The 12,654-nt window shown below is 38.4% G+C and overlaps 2 protein-coding genes across 5 annotated transcripts; both read right to left on the reverse strand.

Moving 5' to 3' along the window:
* Positions 1-333: 333 nt before the first annotated feature.
* Positions 334-6,184, reverse strand: LOC134060219 (uncharacterized). The gene is made up of 5 exons (XM_062516849.1): positions 6,047-6,184; positions 4,794-4,923; positions 4,178-4,253; positions 4,041-4,060; positions 334-3,946 (listed from the first exon to the last, which is right to left on the reverse strand). The coding sequence occupies exons 4-5, from the start codon at positions 4,046-4,048 to the stop codon at positions 2,362-2,364; spliced, it is 1,593 nt and encodes a 530-aa protein (XP_062372833.1). The 5' UTR covers positions 4,049-4,060; positions 4,178-4,253; positions 4,794-4,923; positions 6,047-6,184; the 3' UTR covers positions 334-2,361.
* A 2,181-nt stretch (positions 6,185-8,365) lies between these two features.
* Positions 8,366-11,364, reverse strand: LOC134060342 (uncharacterized). Of its 4 annotated transcripts, none has more exons than XM_062517015.1 (4): positions 11,210-11,364; positions 10,756-10,864; positions 10,385-10,407; positions 8,366-10,286 (listed from the first exon to the last, which is right to left on the reverse strand). In XM_062517015.1, the coding sequence occupies exons 3-4, from the start codon at positions 10,393-10,395 to the stop codon at positions 8,705-8,707; spliced, it is 1,593 nt and encodes a 530-aa protein (XP_062372999.1). In that variant the 5' UTR covers positions 10,396-10,407; positions 10,756-10,864; positions 11,210-11,364; the 3' UTR covers positions 8,366-8,704. The 4 variants fall into 4 exon arrangements, with proteins under 4 accessions (XP_062372999.1, XP_062373000.1, XP_062372998.1 ...); XM_062517016.1 differs by having other exon boundaries at positions 10,752-10,864; XM_062517014.1 differs by having other exon boundaries at positions 10,712-10,864.
* Between the last annotated feature and the right edge of the window lie 1,290 nt (positions 11,365-12,654).

Consider the following 12,654-nt stretch of genomic DNA (forward strand, 5'->3'; position numbering starts at 1 on the left):
TGTTAGCAAGATAACTCAAACAGTGATGGATGAATTTCGCTGAAATTTTCAGGGAAGGTCAGACGTGACCCAAGGAAGAAACGATTACATTTTGGGAGTGATCCGTAACACCGTCGGGATTCCGGAGCCATTTATGTGTTTCGCTTAGTGGTGTAATGGCATGGCGATCAGAATAGTTTAGGTTCAAATGTATGACAACCTAGGAAGAACGATAAAGGCAGAGGTCTGCGCTTTCTGAGTGCTTTTCTAGTTTCTTCTTGTTTTTCCATTGGAACCAGTTCATCATAGACCCTAATAACCACCCCCAATGGCACATGGAATCACACTGTGAGATAAAGCGTAAACACATTTTATTGGGATAATCATTCCAATTGATCTCAAAATCAGACATACATCCTTGACTACAACATGAAATATTGATGATGAGTTTGTCTTTCTTATTGTGCCGGTTGGTATATGCTTGATACGCTGACAGCCAGCTAAACCTTTTCCTAACATCAAGTACTCTGAAGACCGATCTGGTTCTGAAGTCCACAGGTTTATTGACACAGGGAAAGTGTAAAACTGAAACAAAGAGATAGACTAATAAATTCTATGCTACCTTTTAACATAGAGCTGGCCTACAATATAGCCAACAGAATGTAATTTTAACAAATCAAATATTTACCATGTTATACAATATTAATCATGACTATTAAACTTATTTATGATAGTTAATATGCTGTACAAATACATTGTAACAATATTACGTTCAGTAGCTTGTCCGAGGACTTATAAGTTACCTAGCAACCATGTAAACATTTAGATTATAGCGATTACGTTTACGATTAGCGATTAGACATTTCTAAATATTACTTACATCAAACTAATAATCTAAGCAATTAAGTGATTATGTAAGAAACAGCAAATGGATACATACCAATGATGCTACTCTAGGCATAAATGTAGGCAATGTAGCTGTAATTGGCTTGTTACAGTACAACCATAAATCACTGAACCATTAGATACATTGTAGTGTTATTTACATCCGAAACCTGGGGTCACGCGACATTCTATTCTATTACCAGCTGAGAATTTTAAAGAGACAGTAACTAATTAAGGCTTGAGGCAAATTAGCTTATTACTTTTTAAAGGAACAGTTCGGAATTTTGGACATAGGACCTCATTTCCAACTTAGTCGGGGTGATATAGGTCGGTGAAGACCATTTTCAGTGAATTTCTGCCCTTCCTTGAGTTGCAGCATTCATCTCGTGCTAACCTGGTGCCGAGATAACGCAAGTCAACGGTAACATCCAGCCTGCCACTGAAAACACTCCACAGAACACCCGAAACAAATAAATTTTAACGTCAGACTATCGATGCACTTGCCTGTGTTGATAGAACAATGTTAGAAATAAAACTAACTTTGCATCGCATTGCAATAGCCTACTTTGTTCTCTGTATGGCAGTGGCGGATTGATATTGAGAAACTAGTCCCTCAAAATGCGTTATGAAATGCGTTAGCTCAGAACCAGCGTTAGCAAATGGGAACGCTGCAACTGAAGGAAGGGGTTAAACGCGATAAAAACGGTCTCCACCGACCTATATCACCTCGGTAAAGTTGGAAATGAGGTCCTATGTCCAAAATTCCGAACTATTCCTTTAACTTATTTATAACAAAACACTTATACTGAAAAAGAAATATAGAAATATGCAGATTGTTTGCCACAGATCAGAGATCACTGATAATAAGACACAAAAAGATATGTTGATAGACAGGTGAGGTCCACTCACACAACAAAATAAATTACAATATTACAAATGATCCCTTGATTACTATCTGATGCTCTGATTATTATATTACATTACAGTACAGTACATTTGGCTGACACTTTTTAACCAAAGCGACTCCCAACAAGGGAAACAATCGGGGTAAAGTATGATAACTGCCACCATATTCTGGACCATCTAAAGGGGTTCCACCGTGCAGGAGACTTGTTGGTTTAAACTTTACAGTAGTAAAGTCGTGAGATGACTGGCCTGCACCAGGAGTTGGATATTGAGTCTGGCAAGTCCTGATTTTCTGTATTGTAGAGTGCAAAACGGCAGGACTCAGCAACCAAGGCAACATGATCAAAGAAAGTTGGTTGGCTATCGAGCATAACTCCTACACTTCTTGAAGCCCTGGTAGGTGCAACAGACAGAGTCAATTTTGATGTTGATGTGATGGTGTATAGTAGGTTTAGCTGAGAGGACCAGCGGTTTGGTTTTTGAGAGGTTTAGCTGGAGGTGATCTGCCTTCATCCATGTAGATTTGTCTGAGAGGCAATCCGAGATTCCTGCAGAGATCTCTGAGTTGTCTGCATAGTAGCATGAGAAGCTTCAGAAATTTCCCCTAAGATTTCCTTGACTTGAATACTTGTCAGCTGGAGCCCTATCCTTTATTTCTTTCAGTTTCAGAACCTTTTCAGTTTGACTGGTTTCGCTCAGCTTTGCAATCAGGATGTCAAACTCAACATGGATGTTCAGAGATTCCTGATGCAGGGCTATTCCATCCAGCTCAATGATGCCTTTGTATACTTCATCCAACAGTTGAGACATTCGCTGTCTATTTTCAGTTAGCCTCTTCTCAGTGTCCTCTTGCATGTCCACATGTTTCCCGTAAAAATCTTGAGTCTCTCTCTTTAATTCTTCATTTGTTTTCTCAACTTCTTCGGTGACTGGCATGTAGAGTTTGTTTGTTTCTTTTGTGTGAACTTTATACGAGCATCCACAAACTGTGCATATACCACCTGACATCACAGAACACCAGTTCAGCCTTGCCACCCATGTACAGCCAGGGAAATGGCAGTTCTTTTTACACACATCACAGCACATTGCCTTTTCATAGCAGAATTGAAAGTGATCCTTTATTGGAACCTTCTTCATCTTCGTCTCCTTGGCAATATACGTGAAGTTCTCATTGTTGTCTAGTTTTGCCTTGTTTTCTTTCACAATGCTATCAATGCGCTCCACTTCTTTTTCGTCCTCATCCACCAAGTTAATGGTTGTAAACAACTCACTTAGAATTGCCTCTAGGTGTATTCTCTGTTTAAGAACATCTCCTGTCATCCTCAGGCTTTGTCCTTTGACTCGTTGTAAAAACTTGAAAAGATCCTCTGTGCTCTCTTCTCCTGAGCTCCAAATTCTTTTGAAGGTTTTGGCTTGATGTTCCTTGTGCGGCTGATTCTGACGGTTGTTGAATAGGAAGTGAATTGGTTCACCATCCCTATCCTTGGCACATCTGGTATCTGCATTTTTGATGGCATCAAGAGCACCGGTAGGGGTCAGTCCATCCGAGTGTGTAATGAGGAGCACTATGTTATCTTCTATATCTTTGCCAAATAAGGAGAGAACTGATTCGAAGATATAACGCTGGACATCCGTCACTCGATTCTGTGATGCTTTGATCACAAGACCAACTGCATCAATTCTATCTATTCCATTATATAACTCAAACAGTTCACGTAAACTGCCAGCGATGGTCTTGTCATGATCTACACCTTTCGTGTCTCCGTACCCTGGAGTATCAATTATGGTCAAAGAGGGCTTTGTTTCAGCATAGATCTCGTACACTATGACAGCCGACGTTTGAGATATAGACTGGTTTCTACTATCCTCTTCTGTGATCTCGTACCACACTTTATCTTCAAACTTCACTCCTATCATGTAATTGACTAGGGTGTTGATGAGAGTGGTCTTCCCTGATCCTGTTTCACCCACCAGCAAAATAGTTTTGTTGACTTTGTTTCTTGGTTCCTTTCCAAATATCGATCGTCTTATTTTTGCGTTACGTGATGCCGAATTTTCGTCATGTCGTTTCCACTGCTTTTCATGAAGATATTCTCTTTTTGTCTCAAGTTTGTAGTAAGTATGACTTCCTCTTTTTGCCAGATTAAGGGCTTCTATTGGGCCTTTTAGGAAGTTGCTGAAAATGATTGGTGTAATCATAAGTGATATATATGTACATTAGCCAAAATATCTAATATAAAGTAATCTATAAACAGAAATTTGTTACTCACAATGCCATGAGTATTTCTTCCTAAAAGACAACACACAGAGTGGATATAATTAATACGGAGTTCTGTTTATAGAAAATGTAATTTTTAACAAACAAGTGTAACCTACATTTCATATTCTTGAAAGACCACTTACTTACCCGTCAGATAATTAAGCCAGGTTTTTAAACTTTGAAGTCAGGAGAGTCGTAATGTATGGAGTAATACCATTCAATACTGTGGGGAAGAAACATAATGTTAGTAGTTGTTACCAGTAAATACTAGAATATAGACACTTTGATACATTTAATATTTTACAACATGCCATAAAACTATATGTAGACCTACTGAATTGCAGTATGATATGATGGTGCATGGTGTTGCTACCTGCTATGCAAAACTTGCTTGTAAACAACATATCATGCTTCCCAATGCCTCTCCTTGCAATATTCTTGCAACACCTCATGTCTTTTACCTCATATACTGTATACATAATATGAATAATATAAATAATATGAACTGCTTTAAGTGCCTGAACCGCTAAACAAAAGAAAATTATGTGTAATTGTAATTTCACCGAAAAACACATTATACTCTGGATTTGCGATAATTTGACATAATACAATGTAACCTGAACACTCAACTAACAATTTAAAAAGTTGCTCAATCAAATTCACTCAAAGATTTACTCAGATTTATGACAGATATTTGATTTGAGTACCAGCTGACTTGATTTGTTGTGCTTCATCTTGGTACACCCCAAACCAGTACACTTACATGGTGCATTGCATTCATATGCATCCATGCATCAAAGCTTGCAGGGATTTGACAACCAATCACCGCTGGTAATGTCCTGCAATGTGTGTTGTAATCTCCAGATTGACCCACCATGGCCACCAGCTCTTTTCTGATGAGGATTAAAAAAAAGAATACATTAAATGACAAATTACCATTATTATATGTATCGCAGTGAAGCTGAAGAGGGTAGTAGTACTCTGTGTACCTTTTTAGACTAGAAAAAAAATCTAGACTGTTTTCGTAGCACAATTGGATGTTAAGAGTGAGGAAATTCTAGTGATTCTCAGGAGGAATCTCAGTTGTTTTTTCTTCACCTCACTTGACATTTCCCCACATGAATGAACTTTAGAAGGGTGTTGACATTTAATGCTATAGCAAAAGGATACCACTAGGTGGCTACTCCAAACAGAAATGTTGTATGTTGTGCCTCATTCAAATGCCACTAACGGCTTGAAGCACATCTGAGCTTTGTTTGTTCAGACATTAATGGACTTATGGGAATAAAATGTCACACTGTTGAGTTTAGATAACCTTAGATAATCTTCTGTTATTAGATAATCTAACGATTTGTATTGAGCTCAATGAGAATGAAACCAGCTACCAGCTGAGTTTCAGAGACACCTGTAGCTCTCTAGCTATAAAGAATGAGCCATTACACTCTGCCTATGCCTGATCTGTCTATTCTGTTAGAATGACAATGACACTGCTTCACAGAATCCCCCTTTGCCCAACTAAGGACAGCAATAGTACTACAAGGAACAATAGTACTCAGACTCAAGAGTGCTCTGTGAACTGAAGATTTGAATTTTTTACCACAAACCGCACTCAGGGATGTCACAAGCATTGCCTTAACAGACCATCACAAAGCAGTACAAAATTACTGTACATCCAGGATGACGTGACACACATGGATTATATGCATGTGTGTCACATCATCCTGTATGTGATTTTGTGAAATTATTCAAATTTTAGCTGAAAGATTTGACCAGATTCAAAAATGTGTAACTCAGTGATAATCCTAGTCAAACATCCCGTGAACAGCAGCTTGAGTAAATAGTTCATTGATAAACTGTTATACAGATGTTTTACATTGTTATTTAAGAGTAAAATGATTATTTTTTATTTTCAGTGTAATTAATTACCTCTTAAACTCTGTAACAACTTCAATTTTCAAAAATAAATTGAATGAATACACTTTTACAACAAGAGTAAGAATAGTGTGAAATTGTTACCTGTGGTCTGAAGGTGAGCTCAGGTGAGTGTGTACAGAATATTCCTGATAATCTTGTTTTGGTAAACCCCACCTACACCATAACAGATCCTGTGAATTATTTTTACATGACAATAGTGTGTGTGTGTGTGTGTGTGTGTGTGTGTGTGTGTGTGTGTGTGTGTGTGTGTGTGTGTGTGTGTGTGTGTGTGTGTGTGTGTGTGTGTGTGTGTGTGTGTGTGTGTGTGTGTGTGTGTGTGTGTGATTGTGTGTGGGTGTGCGCGTGTGCCTCCCCCCCCCCCCACACACACACACAATCTGATTATTAAATTCCTGTGCTTTGAATGCATTCCACTACCTTTTGGCTGTGAGGTTTATAGAGACACTGTCCTATCATCATGAGTCATCATTTCTGTCAAGAGCATGAGTCTGTCTAACTAAAGCACAAACATGCACACTAAGGCACACAATAGCAATGTTTAAATGTTAACTACAACATTTTGTTGTAAATTAATTTAGTTCCAGCCATATAGCACTACTAAAAGAATAAAGAAAACATTTAGAACATACTCTAAAAACATTGTGAACATACCCTGTCAATAAGTATTTGTTTGGAGTCTGTTGTCTTTATTTATTATGTGTTTGTCTCTCATCCTTTGCCGTATCATTTGCAGTCATTTAGCTCATGCATTCATGGGGCATTTCTGTCTTTCTGGCTAACATTAATATCTACAGTAATATTCCTCTGGAACTGTAATCGTAGAGACAAGTACTATTTTACTAATTGTGTTATTACATGAAGATAAAACAAACATTCTTGGTGAAAGTGGGTCTGTCTGCAACACATTGCACACACTATTACTACTAAATATCAATATTAGTCATTAATTAGTATTATAAGTCAATATTTATTGATGTTCCAATCAGAGGGAGAGAGAGAGAGAGCAAATGATGATGCCAACTGGTCAGAGATAGAATGTGGCATGGTTCAGTTATCTTTTATGCTGTTGTGTGTTGGGGTTGTGTAGGTTAGCCCTACTTTAAGTAGGGTTCAGACCAAAGATTCCCGACGAGCTGCGACGAGCTGCGACGTTCTAAAACCTTGCGACTGCGACTCAACATGTTTAATGCTCTGCGACGGCTTGCGACGGCTTGCAACTACGTGCAACTTCTAATTCACACCACTGCAACTCAGTCTCGTCGCATCGGGAATCTTTGGTGTAACAGTTGAGGACAGGAACAGGTTTAACAAACTGATAAGGAGTGCAGGTTCCATCAATGTCTCATGCCCAAGCTCTGTGGAGGGAATCAACATGAGGGTAATGAGGAAGATGAGGAGTGTGCTGTCAAGGGATGATGTGGTGTTTATTATCCTTCATACATTAATCTTAATCTAATTTGTCACAACTATGTATATTCATATGTGTTCTTTTTAAATTATTATATTGACATTTAATCTTTTTTCAGTGATCAGTGAGGGTTATTTTGTTTAGTTTTGGAGTTTGACATTGAAATATTTTGTCTAATGGAAGAGCAACATGCCAGTCAACGTTCCATAGCAAAAGATAAACTGATCTGTATCTTTCGTGAACTCTCCTTGTACTTTCAGGTGTACTGTGGTGCATGACGATGAGGTGCTGAAACCAGAAGAATGATAAGTAGCCTTTTATTACACTTTCTTGGGATATCAATATTGGCATTTTATGACTACAAAGAGGCTAGAATGATTGATGAGTAGGCCTAATACAAGATGTTTCTTAGAATTAAATGTTTAAAAGACATAGACTTTATCCTTCTGCTGAATGGACTGAGTGACAAAACTGAGTGTCACAAACACTGAAGTAAAAGTGTTCTAAAAATTGCAAAGTTTTTTTTTAATGAAGTGCAAAGTCCAATTCAGAGCACCAAAACAGGAATCACAGGAGCATATAGCCTGATGAACAGCTGACGTTTACATAACGCCTGTTCTCCAACTGTAGGCTATTACCTACTTCACCATACAATACTCATCACATTCCATTTTCCTGCATGATGCAATTCAGTTGCTTGCACCGTTACATTGTGCTTTAATAGGGCTTTATCAATGCAATGTCTATGAGTGAACTGCACAAGTGGAATGTCTGTCTGAATGTCTCTCTGATATAATGGAATTCCATTGTGGTACTGTTCTCTGTCACCATTGTTGACATGAAAGGTTCAGGAACGACCTGGTTACTTTGATTTGATTAATCCTCTATTTCCATTTACAAATTCACTTTGCAGTGTCAATGCAACTTGCATAGAAAATTCTTAAGCACTATAACACAAACCTGATGATGAAAATACAAAATGACCATAAGAGCTCAATTGTGTAGAAATGATTTCTACTTTTTATTGTAATTCGGCAGTTTCTCCCAATTTATTTCAAAAGCAGACATACATCATCATAATCACAATTTGTGATCTTTACAATCAAACACAAAATCAACACATTTAATTTAGTATACAAAATTAATTTACTTTACTACATGTTGATAAGCAGGCAAGGCCTATGAATCTGGACAAGGTCTTTAAGCTACCGGTTATATTGGTTATAAAGGCAATAATGCAAGACATCTCACAAGACAAATGCACAAGAGGTGGTGCCTTGATAGTTTTCCTGATTATGATCAGTGTAACATTTCAGAAATACTGATCTGTATTATAAGTTAAGGACCGACTTCCCCCCAAATTCCTTTGGATCTTTGTCAGCTTGAGCTCTATCCTTTATTTCCTTCAGTTTCTGAGCCTTGTCATGTTGATTGTTTTCACTCAGCTTCGTAATCAGGACATCAAAATCAACATAGGTGTTCAGATACTCCTGATGTAGGGCTATTTTATCCAGATCAATGATGACTTTGTATGCGTTCTCCAACAGTTGAGATATTTGTTGTCTTTTTTCAGTTAGTTTCCCGTCAATGTTGTGTTGTAAGCCTACATTTTTCTCAAGCACGTCCTGATATTCTCTCTTCAGATCTTCATTTGTTTTCATGTCTTCTTCGGTGACTGGCATGTACAGTTTGTTTTCTTTTGTGTGTTTGTTATAGGAGCATCCACACACTGTGCATTTACCTTGTGACATCACTGTACACCAATACAGATTGTCTACAAATGTACAGCCAGGGAAGTGGCAGTTCTTTTCGCATACATCACAGCACGTTGCCTCTTCATCACACAACGCAAAGTGATACTTTATTGGAACCTTCTTCATCTTCGTCTCCCGAGTCTTAAATGTAAAGCGCTCGTTGTTGTCTAGTTTTGCCTTGTCGTTAATCACAATATCATTCATCTTCTTCAGTTCGTTCTCTTCCTCACTCACCTTGTTAATGTTGGCAGTCAAGTCACGTAGGCATGCCTCGAGTTGTATTCTCTTCTTTAGGACATTTCCCGTCATCTTCAGGCTTTTTTCTGTGACTCTTTGGATGAACTCGAAAAATCCCTCTGTACTCTCGTCTCCTAAGCTCCAAAAACGTTTGTAGTGTTTAGCTTGATTTTCTTCGTGTGGCTCACATTGTCGGTTGTTGAATAGGAAGTGAACTGGCTCCCCATCCACCTCCGTGGCACATTTTATCTTTGCATTTTTGATGGAATTAAGTGCATTTGTAGGGGGCAGTCCATCCGAGTGTGTGATGAGGATCACTATATTGTCTTTCATGTCTCTCCCAAAAAAGGACAGAACTGAATTAATGCACCGCTGGATATCCGCCAGTTGATTCTGTGATGCTTTGACCACAAGACCAACTGCGTCAATTCTGTCAATTCCTACATATGACTCAATCAGTTCACCCAAGTGGTCAGCAATGGTCTTGTCATGGTCCGCACCCCGTGTGTCTCCGTACCCCGGCGTGTCAATTATGGTCAAAGAGGTTTGCAGCGTCTCAACATGGACCTCGTATACTGTGACAGCCGATGTTTGGCATATATATTGGTTTTCACCCTCCTCCTCTGTGATCTCAAACCACACTTTATCTTCAAACTTCACTCCTATCATGTGATTGATTATGGTATTGAGGAGAGTGGTCTTCCCTGATCCTGTTTCTCCCACCAGCAAAATAGTTTTGTTGACTTTGTCTCTGTTGTCCTCTCCAAATCTCCATCGTCTGATTTTTGCATCACGTGAGCTTTCATCGTGACATTTCCAATGTTCATCATGAAGATATTCTCTTATTGTGTTAAATCTGTAGCAAGCGCAACCTCCTCTTTTTGTCAGAGTGAGGGCTTTAGATGGGTCCTTTATGATGTAGCTGAAAATGGTTTGTGCAATTGTAAGTGATATATATGTGCATCTACATTAGCCAAAACATTCATTAAATAATCTACAAACAAAATATGTGTTACTCACAGGTATGCCATGGGTATTCCTTCCTAAAAGACAACACAGAGTGGATATGATTTAATGCTGTGTTCTGTTTAAAGAAAATCTGAACATCAACATACATATAGCCTACATACATTTGGTATAAATTTGACCTTTCTGACAGACCACTTACTTGTCAGATAAGTGCGCAAAGGTGAGCATTTGAATTCGACTAAATGATAACAGTCATGACAGGTCTTACTACCATTGTAATATATAGCCCAGTAATGCACAGCACTATAATATTGTGTAATATTTGACACTTTTATACAACACTTTGTAAACCTAAAGTCTCTTACAGCATGTACGTACCATTATAACATTAAGTTATCAGATGTGCAATTCAACCTACTCACGTTAGCACATTTTTCATGGAACACAAACACGGTCTTGTCTGTGATGACAGCACTGTTTGATAAGCCTTCTCTGGGTAGTTCTAGTTTTGTGTGGAAATGGCAACAATTTCTAAGGAGAGAAAAGTCATAGAAAAAAGGGTCAATTTCTATTACCCTTTTACTGATCATGGAAGCCACCATATCCTTTAAAAAGTTACACTCATCTTCATATTGGCATATTGCAATACTACACACAATTTAGAGGTCATTTTCTCTCCAACATTCTCCATGAAAATAAACAGGATATCGCTCTAAACACAATCCCGGTCTATGTTCATGTGGAGTTGAATAAATTACTGAATAGTTTCAATAACAGCTTTTGAAGACCACACAGCAGTATCAAAAATATGTTATCCTCCATGTCTCTCCTCATTGGAAATATCATTCATATCATAAGTATAACAATAATACTTACATTCCTATTTAGATGAGGATTTAGACTGGGTAAGCCCAGCTCGATCTGTCGGCGAGTGGATTTCGCCCTGCAGCTCAGGATGGAAACCTGCACATTTATCTCTCCTGCTTGCTGTCCACGTCTGCTGGAACCCGTCACAAACTGGCTTATCCACCAGGTGCACCCGGATCACACCTGGTCTGATAGGTTGAAGCGCTATCCAAGCGTACAGTCATTTCAACTATGCCCTCTGATTATGCCTCTTGTGCATTAAATACAGTGCAGACTCCTCAGACTAATGTTCAATCTCAAAAGATATAGCCAGGCTAATGGAGATGACTAATTCCAGTAACATTTCATACACGTAGCATTTGCTTACAGCATGCTGTCAGGGACAAACAAAAGAAGCATAAAATCTGGCAAGTACAAAAGCCAGTTCTCTGTTTAATGTGGCGGTTTAAAGCTATAATATGTAATGCATGGCAGATCAGCTAACAATATTTAGCTAAAAATTGCAACAAGTGATGCACAGCAGCTTCTTTCCTCTTGCAATCAGCCTGATAAACAGCGGACGTTGCGTGATGCCTGTTTTCCAACAGCACCTGCATCACCACAATACTCTCAGTCCCATTTTATTTTTCCTACATGATGCACATTACTGTTGCTTGCATCCGTCACATTGCAGTTTATAGACATTGTTTGTCTTGTTCACAGCTGTATATTACTTATATTGTCCTAAATAATAAGCACATTGTTTGTAGGCCTATTAAATTACTGATCAGACCATAAGGTAAAAACAGGGTTGTTCAGATCTACTGCCTCCTGCTGGCTGACTTTCATATAGACAACTTTGTGGTTTGATGAGCACTGCAGACATGCATACTCCCAGGCATCCTCAGGTCTTCAAAGCCACTCCCTTGATTTCCTGCTCCCTGGAGAATTGTCAGGCTAAATAGGCTGTTGTATAACCTTGAACAACATGTGGAAGCAGCCCATGCCAAAGAGTCAATGAGGATAAGTGTCATTCCCCAATCAAGCTTCATTCATTTGGAAAGATAAATGGAGTTCAGTTGATTTGAAAACATAAATCTTAAGTCACTGTAAAATATCTGAGAGACAATTATATACAGACATTTCATTTCAAGCCACTGAAACGGAATATTGCTTGATATGCAGGCTTGTTGAGGCTGTAATACTTAGGTCTAAAATTATGTTTAGCCTATTATTGTTATCATTGTTTTCTAAGACTAACCATGTTTGTGATCTTAGTACCCTCTGAGGTTAAAGGGGTAGGAATTGTGAACATAAGACCTCATTTCCAAGTTAGCCAGTTTGATATTAATCAGTGAAGAACATTTTTCTTGGCTAGTTTTATTTCTAACATTATTCTATCAAGACAGATGTTTACATCGATAGTCTGGCATTATAATTTATTTGCCTCAGGTGTACTATGGAGTGAGTAAGAC

The sequence above is a fragment of the Sardina pilchardus genome, chromosome 16 (assembly GCF_963854185.1).
Source record: "Sardina pilchardus chromosome 16, fSarPil1.1, whole genome shotgun sequence".
In the NCBI taxonomy this organism is placed as follows: Eukaryota; Metazoa; Chordata; class Actinopteri; order Clupeiformes; family Clupeidae; genus Sardina; species Sardina pilchardus.

Coding starts and splice junctions, on each gene's coding strand:
- LOC134060342 (XM_062517014.1), bottom strand. Junction 10,287..10,384: donor GGAATACCCATGGCATACCT/GTGAGTAACACA, acceptor AACCATTTTCAG/CTACATCATAAAGGACCCAT.